The sequence below is a fragment of the Nelumbo lutea genome, chromosome 3 (genome assembly GCF_056320005.1).
Source record: "Nelumbo lutea isolate HS-2025 chromosome 3, American lotus-T2T, whole genome shotgun sequence".
NCBI classification, from domain to species: Eukaryota; Viridiplantae; Streptophyta; class Magnoliopsida; order Proteales; family Nelumbonaceae; genus Nelumbo; species Nelumbo lutea.
Genome location: NC_142686.1, coordinates 37333429 through 37352432, shown reverse-complemented (window position 1 = coordinate 37352432; position 19004 = coordinate 37333429). Strand labels below are relative to the sequence as shown.

The following is a 19004-nucleotide window of genomic DNA, read 5'->3' as shown; positions in this document are numbered from 1 at the left end:
TTTTTTTATACACCCTTTTTATTTGCAAATCACTTAAAATACCCTAGGTTTTTTTTTTTTTTACAATTGACCAACTCTACACAGTCGTTTGGGCAACCGATGGATGTGTATGACAGAAAGCAGCAATTATCAAAGTCTAAGATACAGTGCATGCCAAAAAGCAGCAATTATCAAAGTCTAGATCAAGGAGCTTTCTTTACTTATACCTATTTCTGTAATATGAAGAGAGAACATGACAGATGCTCTGGATTAGTCAGGTGTTCAATCCTCAGGTTTACATCAGCCCCGTGCCAACCTTCTATTGGGTTTTTCCAGTTAAGTAGGGCATTCAAATTTGTAAGTTGGTTGATATAACTAGGAAAAAGCTGGAAGCTGGGGCTGGGGGCACAAGGCTTAAAAGGCCCCCATAACTTTGTCAAGTGTTCCAAGGCAGAAGCATCACAACCCACTGTCAGGCTCTCTATTTAGAACTTAGAAGATTAGGAAGGCCAAAAATCAATGTGTGATTGTGACTTCCAAAACCAACTGATCCGCGGAATCTCCAAACCACATAACACACCAGGAAATGGTTTGAAGAATAGTAGCATTTCTTAGCAAGATAGAAAAAAGCAATCACATGTTGATACTACAATAGTAAACTTGCTGATTGTCTGTCACAGCAAGGTACGACAGATGTTCTCGTGGAATCTGGCAGTACATGAGAATACAATTAACCCATACTACAATACAATACAATACAATACAATAGGGAGGAGGGAGGACGGCACGGCGTTTATTGAATTATGTGACCAATATTGCGTGCTTATCCAGCTCATGTGCATATGCAGGCATGTCATAATTTAGCTGCTAGAGCCTATACGAGAGACAATTCTGCAATAAAAACTACCAACACCCAAGACATATCGCCACAGCATGTATCAAACAAGCAACTGCTCTTTTCAAATTCAGGATCCCCACCAATGGGCAATGGCACCACCTTTGCGGATCTGCGAGTCAAAAGACAATTTTAACCATTTGAACACAAGAAATGGAAGAGAACGGACTATCTTATGACTTGTGACTAGACCACTAGAAATGAAAAAAGCAGAGCAATAATATCAGTAATCCCACATCATATACATATCTTGAACAGTAATAACAAGACCGCAAAGAGACAGCGACATCATGTCCTTGAGCATCAAATTGATTTATGCTGTTCAATCTAGTTTGCTAAAAAGGTGGGGAGAGATTGACTCTCTTAGACAACAACATGCTTGAGCCCAACACCATACACAGGCATTCGGATCTCCTATCCACAAGACACTATAGCCACACATCAGACATATCAGGAACATCTCCCGTACTAGTCATTCATTCATGGGGAGATGGTCCCAATGTGTGGCCGTGGTGTCCTCTGGGTAGGGTTCCTGTGGGTACAAGATCTGGACTCTACACAATGCATCTAAGTTGATGTGAATCTCTCTTACACAAATGTAGAGGGTATTAGGATTCAAGATTCAATATACAATCCCAAATTGCTTGCGCAAATCTAGGGGATATTAGGATTCAATGCTCAACATACCAAATGCACACTTCTAGGGGTCGCACATTTAATGTAGAATAAACCAGAAAAATATGTTTTAAAAAACAATTACAATATAATAAAAAACAAAGAATAAAGCACTTGAAGTGGCTCAGACTCTGGCCACTTGAGTAATGTGAGCAACTTCCTATTGATGATTAAGAAAACTCTATCAAATTCCTCAACCACAGTCCTTCAATAAAGTTCTAGTCACCAAATTGTGAAGCAGAACCATAGTTTGAAAAACCAGAACACTGTAGATAAATTCAACTTGGGAAAGCATCAGATACTAATTCACCAGATTGTAGTTCAATGTCCTATTTTCCTATTTGTCACTTCTTTCCATCTCAGTTTTTGGGTGATAAGCTGTGCAGGGACAGAATGAGAGTAGGGGAATAAGAGATTGTATTAGAGAGGAGCCATAGAGAAATAGAAAGACAACCTTTGAGTGGATGTACCATAGATTTTGCCTATGTTTTAACTATAAAAAATATTGAAAGAACATACTCCTATTCAAGTAAAAACTAGGACAAGACATTTAACACCTTTCCCACAATTGTAAAATTAAAAGACCCCTAAATACATCTGATTTCAAATCCAAATTTTACAAAAAAAAAAAATCCGATCCATTATAAATAGCAAGTGCAAGAATTACTATAGATAGCAAACATGAAATTTACTGAATACAGTAAATTCCTAAAACTGACTTCAGTATAGACTAAAAAAAGATTTGTGCTAGAACTTACAAAGGAAAAAAAAGATTCCTCAGACCATCTTGAATGAGAAAGAATTAAAAAATCTCATCACCAAACAAATAATGCAAAGTTGATTGTGTACATATCACACAAACAACCCTTTCTAATCATGTCATTGCATTCATGAATTACATTTAAAGAATGCCATGTATGAAAATGGGAGACTTATTTAAAGTTCTTTAATTACCACTGCAGTGATGGCAACAAGATGGTGTCCGAGTATTTTGGATCTGCCCTAGTCAAGGTGTAACCTAAAATATACTTAGCAATAATAGAACCATGGAATATGAAGCTGATTCTCTCTCCTAGGATATACTTCTTCATATTATGTAACATATTGTATAATATAATGCATGGGTCATGATCCCCTTTGAGGTTGATACTAACTCCTAATTCATAATCTGAGGACAATTTGAGCCTCAGGCCCTCAACCCAAACCCAGAAAGAAATTTGTCTCAGTCCATTGATCAATTTATCACCTAAATATGAAGGCTAAGAACTTACCCATTTTGCTTGATTTTAGTATTCATTGTATCAGTTATTCAATTACCTATCCAACAGACTCAGAATCCATAATTTTGCTTGATTTTGTCTCAGTCCATTGATCAATTTATCATCTAAATATGAAGGCTAAGAACTTACCCATTTTGCTTGATTTTAGTATTCATTGTATCAGTTATTCAATTACCTATCCAACAGACTCAGAATCCATAATTTAGAAATCAATTGAGGGAATTATGGTCTATTTACAAATAATTGACAGGTTTGCAAATGGAATTTTCTATTTCTAGCTTTTAAAGCTAGGGTATTTATGGGATTTATTTTATTAGGTAATATAGAAATTAGAACAGTGTTAAAAAGGTGAGCCATGGGGATGTGCCTAGGCACATGGTGAAGGTGGTTGTTGCATAGTGCACCTAGCCTGAATCAGGTCTATCAAAAAGGGCATGCCTTCATGTACAACTGCATGACTGGCTTGAGCCGTTGAGACACAAGATGACCCAGGGACAAGTTTATATGTTTTCTGTCTTGTACTCTTGCTGTCGTATACTCAAGGTTCAAAGTATCAATACACCCCTGATGCACACAAATGTGTATTGGGTGTTTTGATCACACACTCCATATTTTTTTAGTATTTCTTCAAAAGTTTATAGGGGCTCAGTCTTGGCAAGCCCTGCCCTTGAAAATAACAAAAATGCAAAATGCTAAGTATTTAGCATATCAAGGTGTAGCCGGAATGATATGATACGCCCAATACATCCCGATACGTTGCAATATCTTGAACCTTAGGTATACTACTTTCTATTAAGGGTAAAGAGAGAAAAAGGGGTATAACCAATGGCAAAGGAGGATATCAGAACAAGTGTTGGACTCTAGAACAAAGGGGTGAAGTTGGGCTACCTATGTGTGGATGACTTCCTGAAGAATCTGGAAGGAAAATCTAGAGACTTGAGAGAGAGAGAGAGAGAGACTTCGAACCTGCTATGAGATGAAGGAAAATGGCAATCGAAGCAAAGAAGCTGTTGCTCAAGGAAAACGCAAGGTAACGCTGAAAATCAGAGATGAAAAATGAGCCACTGTATACTTGATTGGAGATTCAATACATTGGCTTAAAGGATTCATGGATGGTGCAGTAAATTCTGTTAGGATACTAGGTTGGAAGAACTCTATGAAGGTGGTTGGGACTTGGGAGAATATATGTGGTAGAGATGAGAAGAAATGTGAAAGGTCAGTTTCTATCACTAATGGAGTATTTCAGAAACAGCAAGAAGCAGATGGTGTATATACCAGAGGATACAGAGAAGTAGGTGGGTAATGTTCTCAGAAAAAAATACAGGAATTCATCATCTGAAGGGAATGGATTGAAACAGCAGAGAGAGAACAGAAATGAAAAAGAATTTTTGGCTTTAAAGAGGAACTATGTTAAACTCAACCCCCATACAGGAGGTGAAGGAAGAGAGTAAAAAAGAGGAACAACCAAGTATTTCACTGGCCTGGTCATCCACAATGCAGACAATGGTGTTGAATAAGAAAAAGGGAATTGGGAGCAGAGAGTGGTGTTAACAGCCAAGGAAGATGTGACAAACTGGAGAGAAATTCTACATGCTGTAACAGAGAAACTTAGAATCAAAATTACAGCTATTCTTATGCCTTTTGATTCTAGGAAAGCTATTCTTGATGAGGTAAGAGGAATGTAGAGTTTGTTACAGTTGAAACTCAAGTAGGTTTGGAAATATTAGAATGATGGTAAACATCTTGCAACATGAAGAAGGCGAGTGAAGGAAGCTTCACAATAAAGCTACTGGAACTGCCATTCAATCTATGGGAGGAACAGATATTCAACAGGGTTGCAGTAGCCATAGGAGGTGTTCTTGAAGCTTTTAACGCCCTTGATTTGCATGCTGCAAGATTGAGGACATCAGGAGAAAGGCCAGAAGCTATTTCCCAAACCATTGATCTTCTCTCAGATGAGTAAGGTGTGGGTAGCGTTAAAAGTGGAAGTGACGATGTGAGGCAGCAAGTTGGGTAGCACGTGGAGGCAAGGATTTAAATATCGACTCAATATGCCCAATATGAGGCATATCGTATTGATATCAGGCCACACTGATACAGGATAAGCTATGGCTTACAATGCATCCACTGAGTCATGCAACATGATACGTCACACGCCTTTGTATCGAGTCATACGGCGTTGTATTGGCCAATATGCACTGATGAGCACTGATATGACTGATATAAAAGCCGGTACGTGCCTTCTCTTAAAACATTGTAGTTTGCATGATTTGAACCCAGATCTGATGGTTGCTTGGCGCCTTTTCTTAAACACAACCTTAAGCCACTAAGCCATCTTACAACTTGTAATAATAAATGAAATAAAATAACTTTTATATCGACATGCAATCCAAACAAATACCATATGTTTACGTTCAACAATTCCAACTGAAAATTGAAAAGAATAACATTCAAAATTAGTATTTTATAAACATTAATGGAATAAATAACCTATCAATCCACATTTATATATTAAAAAAGATTTTCTCTCAAGAAATTTATACAAATAAAAATATTAATAATAAAATAATTAATTTTAGTACTTAAAATTTATAAAGTTTCACAAAATATGTATCTTGAAATTATGTAAGTTGAGGGTCAAAGAGTTCAACTAGGGATAATAGAAACCATCTATCATCATCCCCAAGGGCATCCGAAGGCCAGAGAGGTGCAAGTGTCTCCATAGTGGATTCCAAGGCAAAGATAAGAGTTATAGCACTTTCTTATGGAGATGAAACTAATTCAAATGATGAAGCCTCTAATAATGCCAGTATCAAGGGAGAACAGAAAGTGGAAAGGGATGCAAATAAGGTTTCCAATACCGAAATACTTTTTGTAGAAGGAAAGTATAGATATCTCAGTTCACCCACTTTGACAAACACTTTCAGAAGGCAGCAGCGATACAGCCTGACAGCCCGCGGGCTGTGCCAGGCCCGACACGATGGTCCGTGCCATGCTGGGCCAAGGGTTCGTAGTCCACAGGCCGGAACGGTCCAGCCTGCAGCACGGCCCGTAGCAGGCTGCACTCGGCCCGTCCGAAAACCAGCCGTTGGGCCCCCCCCCCAACGGCTAGTTTCAGCTTTTTTGGGGTTTTTTTACACAAGTACCCCCCCTAACAGTATAGGGGGGTATTTATGTATTTTGCTTATGGGGGAGAAAAAATGACACAAATGCCCCCCACCAGCTATATAACAACCAGTTTAGGGGGCTTTTTGGGTAAAGTTATAAATAACTTTACAATGACCAAAATACCCCTCCCAACAACTAAAAAACAGCTAGTTTTTAGGGTATTTTGGGCAATTATATTATTTTCAATTCCTATAAATAGCCCTATCCTCCACCATTCTCATCATACCAATTCAACAATTCTCTTAATCTCTTCTCTCTCTCTCATACATTCTCTACAATATGAGTGAACTCTAATAGTCTGATTGCCTGATTGCCTGATTGTCTGATTGTCTGATTCTCCAATTCTCAATTTTATTGAAGTTTCGACAAGAAGAAGGCTTGCTCAACCAACTTAAATATCTCAAGTTAGCAATTTGGGAGGCTTGGACATTGAAAGGCTTTAACCGTTGAAATCAAGTTGGGATTCTAAACCGACAATCCGAGTAAGTCCAATTAAATTAATTTTTATTTTTTTACAATTAAAAAAATGGTTGGCTCTTCCCAAAACCAATTCCCCAACATGCTCATTGTTGACGATATTTAGTCGCATCATGATAGTGTTAGCACTGATGCTATTGATATTGATGGAAGCGGAACTTTCACCCCCGGTATTGATATTAGGGGAAAGAAAGAGGGCCTCTAAGTTGAGTGGCCCGGTTTGGAAAATATTTAAAGTAGAAGATGTTGAGGGGAAGGGAAAAAGAGCAGTTTGCCAAAAATGTAGAAAAGACTTTAGCTATTGTAGCAAGGGTGGTACTGGCCATTTGAGCAGACATTTGCTCACACATGAGAAGGAAGAAGAAGAAGAAGAAGGGAGAGAAACAACACAGACAAAAATTAGGAGGGGGCGTTTTTGGTATATTTAAATATTCACAAGAAAAATGCGAAGAATTAGCAAAATACATTGTACATGCAGAACAACCATTTTTGTTAGCTAAAGATACTAAACTTGAAAAATGGTTACGTAATTCTGTAAATCCACAATATAAAAAAGTTTCTAGGAATACTATTAGATCAAATGCTTAAAAAAAAAATTATTCATATAAACAAAATTTAATTTATTTGTTATCAAATCTTAATTCTAAAGTTGCAATTACATCTGATTTTTGGACTTCTAAATTTAACATAAGTTATATTTGTATTACCAGACATTTTATTGATGAAAATTGGCTTCTAAATAAAAGAATTTTAAGTTTTACTAGGCTTGAATGGCCACATATTGGCCCAGCTATTGCTGCAAGCATTTTAAATACTTCACATGCTTATGGAATTAAGAATAAATTATTTTCTATTAGTCTTGATAATGCCAGCAATAACAATTCTACAATAAATATTTTAAAATCTCAATTAAAACCATGTTTAAATAGTAAATTATTTCATATCAGATGTGCATGTCACATCTTAAATTTATGTATTCAAGATGCTTTAAATATTATTTCTATTGGAGTGTTAACTTCATTTATTATGTTTGTATTCTGTTGAGTTAGGATCTGTTTGGACAAATTAAAGCAGTTTTTTCTTTTGTTTTTTATGCTAGAACTTAAGTAGAGGCATAAGGGTCCTTTCCCTTCTAATTATGGTCGCCCTATATATACATTAATATAAATTGGCGCCGCCAGCACTGTAGCAGCAATGTAGCAGACTCCAAATCTCTCTCTTCTCTCCTTTCTTCCTCTTCTCTTATCCTACCTCTCTTCTCCTCTGTTCGGTTGTTAATATGGTATCAGAGCAGTTTTGCTAGGCCTGTGAGCAGATCGAACAAGCTTCAACCTGCTGTCTTCTTCAACCGAGATAAAAAAAGTGCAGACCTATGACTGGTACAGATTTTTTTTAGTGTTTTTTTCCTTTTCCTTGGTCGTGTACCAAGAAGAAACTATATGACTCCAGACTGCTGAATGTTTTTTGAGAAGCTGTGAGATTCAAAATCCTATGTCTAAGAATTCAGATCTGTAGGTCGTGGATGACCTGATCTTTTAACCCTTTGATGTAACCATACTAGTTTATGACCCCTCCTAGCAGTCGATGTTTTTGGGGTGTCTGGAAGTTGGTGGAGTGTGACTGCTAGGTCAGATCAGCTCTGAGATCACCCTAAAATCTTGCCTTTTTTGGACAATCTAGGCTGGTTTGTGGTCAGATTGTGTCTAGATTGCAGTGTGTGCAAGTGGGCTTCATCCTTGGTATTTCTAGGACTATTTGTTTGGTGATAAGAGGGATCATAAGGTGTGTGTAAAGTCTGAAAGTGTTTGAATCATGTCCTCTAAGAATTCTGCAACTTCAGGAATTTCAGGAGGTCAAAATGGAATGAGTGGGGGGATATGAGTTTCCCCATGGCTGTAATCCCCTTTGATGGACTGAACTATCTTGAATAGTCTAGGGGAATTAAACTTTACATTACTACTAGAGGAAAAATTGGGTATATTAATGGTAAAATCAAGGAACCAAAGATTGGTGGTGTTGAACATGACAGATGGGACCAAGAAAATAGCATGGTGATGTCATGCCTCTTGGTTTCCATGCTGCCACAAGGAAAACCTTTATGTGGGCTAAAACAGCTTGTGAAATATGGGAACAAGCAAAATCTACCTATTCAGAACAGACACTATGCAAAGATATATCAATTACAAGTAGAATCCTCCATTTGCAAGCAAGGGGAGAGGAGTCTCTCGATGTACCATTCAGACTTGACATCAATTTGGGAGGAACTGGATCATTATCAAAATGTGAATTGGAAGTGCGATGAGGATGCAAATACCCGATGAGGATGCCTTTCTTTTGGGGCTGAATCCTAATATGAATCCATGAGGGCACAAATCTTAGGAAGTAAGAACCTACCTTCAATCCAAGAAGTTTATGCTCTAGTTCAGTTTGAAGAGAGTAGAAGAAGTGTGATGAAGTGTACAGAAGGGGTACCAATTGCACTAGCTGTCCGAGGGGGTACAAGTTCAAATGTTGGAGTTCTTTTAAAAAGGGAGATTCACAGAAGAGAGTGGATGACAAAGACAAACTTTGGTGCACTCACTGTCAAAAGTCCAGGCACACTAGAGACACATGTTGGGATCTTCATGGCAAGCCAAAATGGGCTCAAGAATTGAGTAAGAAGCCTGATCCGAGTAAGAAGCCAACCTAGCACAGTTAGAAGAAATATAACTCAGCAAATGTGGTATCTCAAGAGACTAGTCCCATGGTACCCCAAGAACGACACTTTGGTTCTGACCCCATGGAAGAGATCATCAACTCCTTTCGTGACCACTTGGAATTATATGGTAGGACACTTCGCCAGATGGATTCTGGCCCTACTCCTACCTCATTTGCGTCTACATCAGGTAACATTGCAACTGCCTTCCATGTGTCATCTCATACATCTGATTCCCCTTGGATAATTGACTCTGGAGTCCCAAACCACATGACTGGTAAGTCAAATTTATTTCAAGCATATAATCTCCTCTCTTGGAGAGATAAGGTGAGACTAGCTTATGGGTCTTATTCCACCATAGCCAGTCAAGGAACCATCTCCCTTCCTCTTGGTCTTACCCTCTCTAATGTGTTGTATGTTCCTAAATTACCTATCAATTTACTTTCCATTAGCAGTATTACTCATTCCTTGAATTGTTCAGTGACCTTTCCTTCTTCGTGTGTATTTCAGGATTTGACCCCGAAGACAATTGGTAGAGGAAGTATGGTGGATGGCCTCTACGTGTTGGAGAATAAAGCTGGTCTTATGGCTACAGAGTCTTTAAGTTCTTCTAGTGAGAGTCATGCCTACTTGTGGCATAATCGTCTTGGTCACCTTTCGTTTCAGTCTTTAAAACTTATGTTTCTTGAGTTGTTTAAGTCTTTGTTAGTTAGTAAATTGGAGTGTCATACATGCCAATTGAGCAAACATTGTAGAAATTCCTTTCCTTTAGGAAATAAAAGATCTGAATTTCCTTTTCATATTGTCTATTCTGATGTTTGGGGCCCTATTTCTCTACCTACTGAGATTGGACATAAATATTTCATTACTTTGATCAATGACTACTCTAAATATACTTGGGTGTACCCTATGCGATCTAGAGATGAAGTGCCAAAGATTGTGATAAACTTTCAACGAATGGTTTTCACTCAATTTCAAACTGAAATTCACATTTTCCGGTCAGACAATGCAAAAGAATACTTCCATAGTAATCTCACGGAGCTCTTTGCTTCGTGTGGATCTCTTCATCGAAGCTCTTGTGCCAGGACACCTCAATAAAACGGTGTTGCTGAAAGGAAAAATCATCATCTACTTGAGGTAGCTCGTGGTTTATTACTTCATATGAATGTTTCGAAACATTTTTAGATGGATGTTGTTATGTGTGCTGCATATATCATCAACCATATGCCATCTCGGTTACTAGAGTATAAGGCCCCACATCAACTCTTGTTTCCTATAGCTCCGTTATCCCCCATTCCAATGCGTGTCTTTGGGTGTCGTTACTTTGTTCATGACTTGCCTCCTACTCGTAGTAAACTCGATCCCCGTGCCACTCCTTGTGTTTTTCTTGGTTATTCGTTATCTCAAAAGGGTTACCGTTGCTATGGTCCTGCTTCACGCAAGTACTATGTCTCCATGGATGTATCATTCTTTGAGAGTCAACCCTTCTTCTCGGTTTCTTCTCAGGGGGAGAGTAGGGTTGAGGAGAAACACACTCAAGTTCAACTACCTCCTCTTCCCGACCCTTCTCCATTTCGGATCTTTCTTCGCCGCCATAAGAGCCAGCAGAGTTCAAGAGCCGTGGAACCTGAAACTATGCAACCAATATCATCAGACTCTCCAAAGGTAGATCCACCTCATCAACCAGGTACACTTGTTCCCATTGATATGCCTAAATCTCTTAACATTGATCTTCCTGTTGTTAATGATCTTGATGTTCCTATTGCTAAGAGAAAGGGTGTTAGGTCTTGTACTACTAATCATCCTATCTCTATAACTTTGTGTCCTATGATCATATTTCACCTTCATACTATGCATTCATTTTCCCTATTAACAGTGTCTCTATTCCTAACAATGTGGCAGAAGCTTTATCAAAATTTGAATTGACAGATGCAATGAAGGAAGAAATTAATGCCTTACACAAAAATGGCACCTGAGAGTTGGTGGATCTTCCTGAAGGGAAGGAACCAGTGGGTTACAAGTATTCACAGTAAATCATAGAGTTGATGGTTCAGTAGAAAGATACAAAGCTAGATTTGGTGGCCAAAGGGTTTAAACAAGTGTTACCTTTGCTCCAGTAGCCAAGATGAATTCAATCAGAATCCTCCTCTCACTGGCAGCTAACCTTGATTGGGAACTTCATCAGTTGGATATCAATAATGCATTCTTGAACGGTGACCTAGAGGAAGAGGTTTACATGACTCAACCTCTAGGTTTTTGTGCCAAAGGTAATGAGCAGAAGGTGTGCAAATTAAAAAAAAATCTTTATATGGGTTGAAGCAATCACCTCGGGCCTAGTTTAGTAGGCTTCATTTAGCAGTGCAACAGATGGGATTCGAACAATGCCAGTCAGATCATACTTTATTTGTGAAAAAAGGTGAAGGGAAAATTGCAGCTTTAATTGTCTACGTTGATAACATAATAATCACAAGAGACTGGAAGACTGAAATACAAAAGCTGAAGAAATTCTTAGCCACTCAATTTGAGGTGAAAGATCTAGGCCCCTTATGTTATTTCCTTGGAATTGAAGTTGCTCGCTCAAAAAGGGGCATCTTTATTTCCCAAAGAAAATATGTACTAGATCTATTAGAGGATGTAGGCAAGTTGAGAGTGAAACCAATTGATTCACCCATTGAACCCGACCATCAGCTAGGAGACGGTTAGGGGGAGTGTTTGAAAGATGTAAAAAAGTTCCAGAGACTTGTAGGGAGACTCTGATATTTGTCTATGACCAGACCTGATATTGCCTATGCAGTGGGTGTTTTTAGCCAGTTCATGCATAATCCTAAGACAACTCGCTTTGAAGTTGCAGAAAGAATCCTTAGATACCTCAAGAAGTTCCCAGGAGTTGGTTTGCTTTTCCAAAAAATGGGCATTTGACAGAAAATGAATTATCAGGTATTTATTATCTAACTAGTTGTAGTTTACCTTATCAATTAATGGTGATTAGTGATTATTTTGCAAAATAAAGAAATAATCCACAATTTAAATGTACTGTTGAAATAGTGGAAAATAAATTTAAAAAATATTGGGAGAACATTTCTCCAGTCTCCCCTTTATTGCTTAGCTACAATATTAGATCCTAGGATTAAAAAAGATGGTGTAGATATTTTACTTAAAACATATTATGAAAATATGAATATTGAAATTAGAAATAAAAAAAAAATTATTAAATTATTATTTGAAATGTACAGTTTATATGAATTTGAAGCAGTAGGAAATAATCCTACAACTTGTATAAGCATCTTCTACTTCTAATCTTAAGCCCAGTAGTAGAAGAGAAAAACTTTTTTATTTAATAAGTAGAAGGCAGAAATTTGCTACTTCTACAACAAGTTCATTTACTGAACTTAATTTTTATTTACAAGCAAATTTTTCTAGTTTAGGTGAGGGAACAAATAATTTTGATATTTTAGCCTGGTGGAGTGAACATTCAAAAAATTATCCAGCTCTCGCCACAATGGCACGTGATCTACTAACCCCTCCGGTGTCTACAGTTCCATCGGAGTCTTGTTTTAATGCAGGTACCAAGGTGTTGGACGACAAAAGAAGTTGCATGAACGATGAAAGTATAGAGATAAGCATCTACTTTAAGGATTTGCTAGATGTAGAAGATAGATTACAAGACAAAGGAGGGCATGACACTACACCAGATATTTCACCTGAAGCAGATGATGAAAGTCATGATTCATGAACAATAGTTGACTAAATGAATAGAATTTTTTTTTCAAATTATTGTAAATTTCGTTTTAATTTTATTTAATTTATTTGCTATTTTTGAATAATGTAATTTTGTATTTTCAATTTGTAACTATATTGTATTTTTTATATTTTATTAATTTATTCCATAGTTTTCAAGGCACCTAAGCGAGGCCTTGTCTTAGTTTAGTTGTATACCCTTGTCTTAGTTTAGTTGTATACACTATTCTATTGTTCTCTTAATACTACACTAATACAGTGTAACAGGTTTATTTTAAAGGAATACAACAACCAATGAAATATCAAACTAATAAATTAAAAAAAATAATTATTTTAGATACATTAGGCGCCCGCCTTGTATGTAGGTGTCCATCCAAGCGCCTAGTGCGCAAAACATATGATGTTTGGGCGAGGCGACCTTCAAAAACCGCCTAGTCGCCTAGGCGTCACCTTGACAACTATGATTTATTCCATTTTCATATTTCATCCATCCAAGTATCCAACTATTGTATGTTTTGTAATTTGTATCATTCAAATTTAAATGAAATAAAATTCTTATTTTTCTTCCAATTTGTTATTCCATCATTCTTATTTGGTTAAGCATTTTTCTCATTTATGTGTTAGATTTCTCATTTCTTAATTTTTCAAATAGTTTCCAAAGCTCAAAGGAAAGTTAAATATTTTAGTTTTACACCTTTACTTAGAAAAGAAATCAAAATTTTCAAAAAAAAAAAACAACAAAAGTCAAAAAATCAGTCTAGCTCGGTTCGACCCAAGCCTAAGGCCCGCCCTGTGGCCCAACCTGGCACCGGCCGAAGCCCATGGCCCAGCCTACAACCCAGAACGGGCCTGGGCCGTGGGCCGTCGGGCCGGCATGGCCCGCACTTTGCACAGGCTGCTCGCAGGGCGTGCCGTGCCGGCCCGACATGGCCCACTTTACACCTCTACTTGCACATGAAAGATTACGGCGCACTTTACACCTCTCTCCTTCTAGCTCATTCTCTTGTGCTTCCTTTTTCAAGGCTTTTAACTCAACCTACTTTCAGCTCTTTGCAAATTTTTCCTAGGTTGGAGCTTTTTGTTAGGAAGTTTTCTATGAAAGAATTAATACTTGTGACCTACTCCAAAGAAAAAGACCTAAGTGGTGCTTATCCCCTCAATGGTGTGTCCTATGTAAAGCCAATGGTGTGACTTGCTATCACTTATTAATCTCTTATCCTTTTGTTGTATGTATTTGGAAATGGTTTTTCTCTTTGTTTGGGTGTAGATCGAATCCCCCAACAAATGTGCAAAGACTAATAATTTTCATTTTTTTATGAATGACTAATAATTTTCATTTAGCCAAAGAAAAAGGGAAGAATCATGTGGAGATGTACAAAGGGCTGCAATAAGCTAGGCTATATAAGAACAAAGAAACTCAAGAAATTTCTTAGAAAAGGAGAGAAGCAAAGAAGCTATTCTTGAAAATATTATGATTAGAGTGGCTCATTGGTTGAAATCTTTGGAAACCTTCTATGACATTATAGTAGATTGCATCCTTAGAAATTGGAAAGAAGTGGTTGACTTAAATAAGAATGTCATCAATCACTTTGGTCTCCACCGGAAAGTGGGTTCATTAAACTCAACTTTGATGGAAGCAACCTTGGAAATCCAGGAATCTCAAGAATCAGAGGGGTACTTGAGAATGAAGAGGGCAAAAATAATTGCCTTATATTCAGGCGTGATTGGTTTAGGGGATTCTCTAAGGGCTAAGGTTATGGCAATGCTTAAAAGAGTACAGAGGGCAAAGAATCAGAATATTAGGAAACTAACCATTGAATGAAACTCGAAGTTGGTTGTGGGTTGGTTGCAAATTGAGGAGGCAAAATTGTGAAACTACAACAATGAAAGGAAGAAATTCAAAATGACTGACACAAAAAATGGAAGTGAGGCTACAACGGGTTAAATGAAGTGCTAACTCCCTAGCCAATGCTCTATCTAAACAAGGAGTGGGAAGGGATCAGCTTTTTTGGGCACAATTGTAAAAACAAGGAAAAGTTCTTCGGGGACAGATAAGAGGGTTTACCTCCCACTGACTAAATTTTTATGTTATATTCATTATTTACATTTTTATTTTTATTCTTTTTTATTTCTTTTGGAAGGGCTACACAATGGGGGTACCCCATAACCCCCCTAACCCAGGTGCAGGCGGGACTCAATCCCAAGTCTCCACTACGACCAGCCAGACCTTACCAACCAGCTGGTTGGCACCTTGCCATTGTTTACATTCTTATTAATGATTTTCACAGCTATTGATAAAATAAAATAAAATAAAAATAAAAATAAAATCTGGAAGGAAATTTCAAAGAAACTCTCAATGTGGTGATGTTGCAGAGTTCCTTTTTTATCACTATGAAGTTGCAGAGTTTGGGAAAGAGAAATGGGAAAAACTTTCAAACAGGCTGAGAAAAGGTAATGTAAGTTCTTTCTTTCTCCTCTCATTTCTAGGTTCTCAATGTTGGGATCAGAAGCAACTTTATTCCTTGGACACACATGCCATGCTGCAGTACAGCATCTGCAAATACTGAGGCAATGTTGTCAATTGGCACGTTGCCACATTACAGCAGCTATCAGTACTGGAGTTAATGCTGCTTTTTTAGCATGAACAGAGAAGCAAAGCCTCAATGCTGCTCCATTGGAGCCATGGAGTCATGCTGCTGGTTCTTTGGCTTGGCAATTGTTCCCTGACAGACAGTGAATAGGCTGCCTCTTGGTCTTTTTAGTGCTTTCAGACTTGTATTTCTTCAATTTTATCTTTATATCATAGCTGAGGTAAGAGTAATTCTACATTGCAGGTTTCTCATCCTGGCAATTGTTCCCTGACAGACAGTGAATAGGCTGCCTCTTGGTCTTTTTAGTGCTATCAGACTTGTATTTCTTCAATTTTATCTTTATATCATAGCTGAGGTACGAGTAATTCTACATTGCAGGTTTCTCATCCTAATAATTTTTTGATTGGTTTACCGTCTTTATAATCAAGATGAAATCTCTTTGTGGCCAAGGGTACATGGAAGCAAGAAGGTGGGAACATTTTGGAGCTGCATTGATTTGCAAGTGCCTCACTGTTTCCTACCAAAGCTCCACTCTTTAAGTCCATGTATAGTCATTGGTACAGCTAAGAATACCAATGACTGATGTGTATTTTATAGTTTCAATACTCAAATACTGCAGGGATTTGTACTTTATAGTGTCAATACTCAATATTTTCGAAATAGAAACCGGTATATATTAACAAATCATACTATAAAAAAAGTATATATTGCTGGATATAAAATCATGATATAAGAATATTAAATGGGGTTGCACCCATATATGTATCCAGGATCTTGGGAAATGGAAAGTGGTATGCCCATATTGGTATCTATATCTGGGAATTATGACAGGCTTATAACCAATATCTACTAATCCGAGATGCATTTGGTTGAAATAGTATGAGTGGCTCAGAAGTCACTTCCCCCGCCCCTCCATGGTAGTGTTGTGGCTGGTTATGTGGTCACGTTCTTCCATGGTTTCAAAATACGAGTGATCATGGGTCAGGCCAGGCCCGGGTCTGGCTAGAAATGATTGCCCCTAGTTTCAAAATAAGGATTATTTCTAACATGTCTATACCCCCTCGACTGCAACAATAGATTTCATTACCACAAGAGCTACCCGAATCACTAGCTAAATAGTGTAGGTAAAATTCGTTTAAAATTAGCAACCCGCGCAGCGATGATTTGCATAAATATAAATATATCTGCCCACACATTGTAGAAATTGAACTCTGATGAGATAACTGATTAATGCAGTTGTTCTTACTGAAACTAACCAATTTATGTATAACAGGCATAGAATTGGTAACAACCTGCTCAAAGTGTACAAAAATTCAATAAACAGATATATAAAATAGTTTAAAAAAGATCAATCTCCACACACCTCAAACCTTCAGAAGCTGCATTTTGTTGGCAAATGCAATCGCAATCCAGTCAGGCTGAAGAGCTGACCACTGCAGCTGATTAATTTCCGACCCTGCCGTGTATGCCAGAATGGGATCGATCCCGTTTGGACCTGCGACCGTGGGCAACTCCCAAATCAGGGCCTGCGCATCATCTCCTGCTGAACAGATATGGCGGCAACTCTGTGGGGCCCATGCAATGGCATTGATGCACGCCCGATGTCTCTCCAGCTCCGCGACTGGTAAACCCGGTGATCTAATATCCAAAATAACAACTTTATTGCTATCCATCAGAATGGTTGCCATGTACCTCAAGTCCTGCTTGTTCCAAGACAACCTAAGCAAGGGGGTGTCAGGCTGCGGGCTCTCGTATACAATGGTGGAGTGCTCCTTATCTCTCAAATCAAAAATCCGAACCGATCCATCAGCCGATACAGAAGCAAACACACCAACCTCACCCCAGGCAATGTCGTAAACCTCCTTATCGTGAGCAATGAGCTGCGTATCCACAACCCCTCTCTCGACGTCCCAAATCGTGCAGGTTGTATCGATGCTAGAAGTACCAATTCGCCGAGGCTCCGCATCGTTCCAATCGAAGGACGTAAGGGGGGCGCAGAACTCGCTGGTCTTACTGTTGTTGAGAAGCGCTCTGGGCTCGATGGAGTTCTCGCGGACCTCCCAGAGACGGAGATAGTCACCGGAGGAGGCGAGGAGATTGGAGGATTTGCGAAGGGATTTGGCGCCGTTGGGATGGAACATAAGCTTGGTTGGTGGATAAGGGTGATCGAAGGAGAGATTGGGATCGGTTTTGAAAGTCAGGGTTTCCTCATCGAAAGAGATGATATCTACCTTGTTATTGTACTCCTCCAAGAAGCTACCGACAGCGATACGGTGGATTCGGTCGGAAGAGGAACTGAACGCCATGGCGTAAATTGGGTATGGAGAGTCATGAGTAAAGAAATTCTCGGATCTCAGATGAGATTCTTGGGTGGAATTATCCATTTCTTTATCTCTTCTTCTTTTTCTTCTTCTTCGCTAATATCGTGACGGCTCTGCTGACTAAAATAAAACTAGGGTTTTAAACAGAGAAACTACCAAGGATTCTCCTGGAAATGGGGAAGAGGAAGACCATTAAGCGTGGGGACAATTTCTATGATACCGAAAAGGGTATTGAAACCGGAAGAAATGAATGCGAACAGAGAGTTTGACCGTTGAAGATTAAACAACGACGGCTACGGGAATGAATTCACGGCACATTGCTGGTAACGTTTCATCCAGCCGCACGTTGGAACATTTCTTGTTCTTTATTTCCCCATTATTTTATACGTGCGGCTGGAACGTGACCAGCAATGTCAGTGATCACTTATCAGCAGATCTGCACTCACCGAGATGCCGCCCACCCTGACACGGTGGCACCCAACTCTGACTGCCACGAATAACCACCTTTATGCTTTTTTCCTGGAAGTTCGATAATAGCCGTGGAATATGGAATTGACTCACTTACGATACGATGGATATTCGGCTGAGCTTTGTTTAGGTTCCGTATAAAATCTTATATTTTGTATATATTTGTATTATACATAAAATATAGAATCCATACAAATTTATACTTAAGATTAGAAAGAATATAAATACAAATATATACTATACAAAGACATACAAAATAATATAAAAGCCAAGAGGGGTGCAGCCCAATTACTATATAATGTAACCGTTTCTGGTCACATACCAATTTTTTTTATGTATCATTTTTTTTTGGTTAAATACCTCGTCATTTTACCTGTTCCCATGAGAGGATGGTGGAGTTCCCTAGTGTAGTGCAACCTAGCTGCCCTCTACATTAGGTGATCTCTCCTTTGTAGGCGGCGGGAGCTGAGGAACCTACGAGAACTGAATTAAAGGACCTGAGGGTATTTTCCCGGCGGGGACTCTTTGATACCTAAATTAGCATTCTGATTGTAGGGAGCTTTGAGAGAAATGAGAGAGCTAGAGAGTAGGGATTACCTCCATTTTTTCATTTTCTCCCCTTTGTCTTTGGGGGTCGGAGTCCTTATATAGTGGTGTCCTGTCAAATCAAGCGCAACAGCCTTTGTCAAGTCAGGCGTAACCGCCTCCGTCTCTCTG

At 38.5% G+C, this 19004-nt stretch overlaps 1 protein-coding gene across 1 annotated transcript; it reads right to left on the bottom strand.

Annotated features, from left to right (window-relative positions):
* Nucleotides 1–566: 566 nt before the first annotated feature.
* Nucleotides 567–18349, bottom strand: TTG1 (Transducin/WD40 repeat-like superfamily protein). Its single transcript, XM_088978636.1, has 2 exons — nt 16862–18349; nt 567–986 (listed from the first exon to the last, which is right to left on the bottom strand). The coding sequence occupies exon 1, from the start codon at nt 17880–17882 to the stop codon at nt 16863–16865; it is 1020 nt and encodes a 339-aa protein (XP_088834762.1). The 5' UTR covers nt 17883–18349; the 3' UTR covers nt 567–986; nt 16862.
* Nucleotides 18350–19004: the final 655 nt, after the last annotated feature.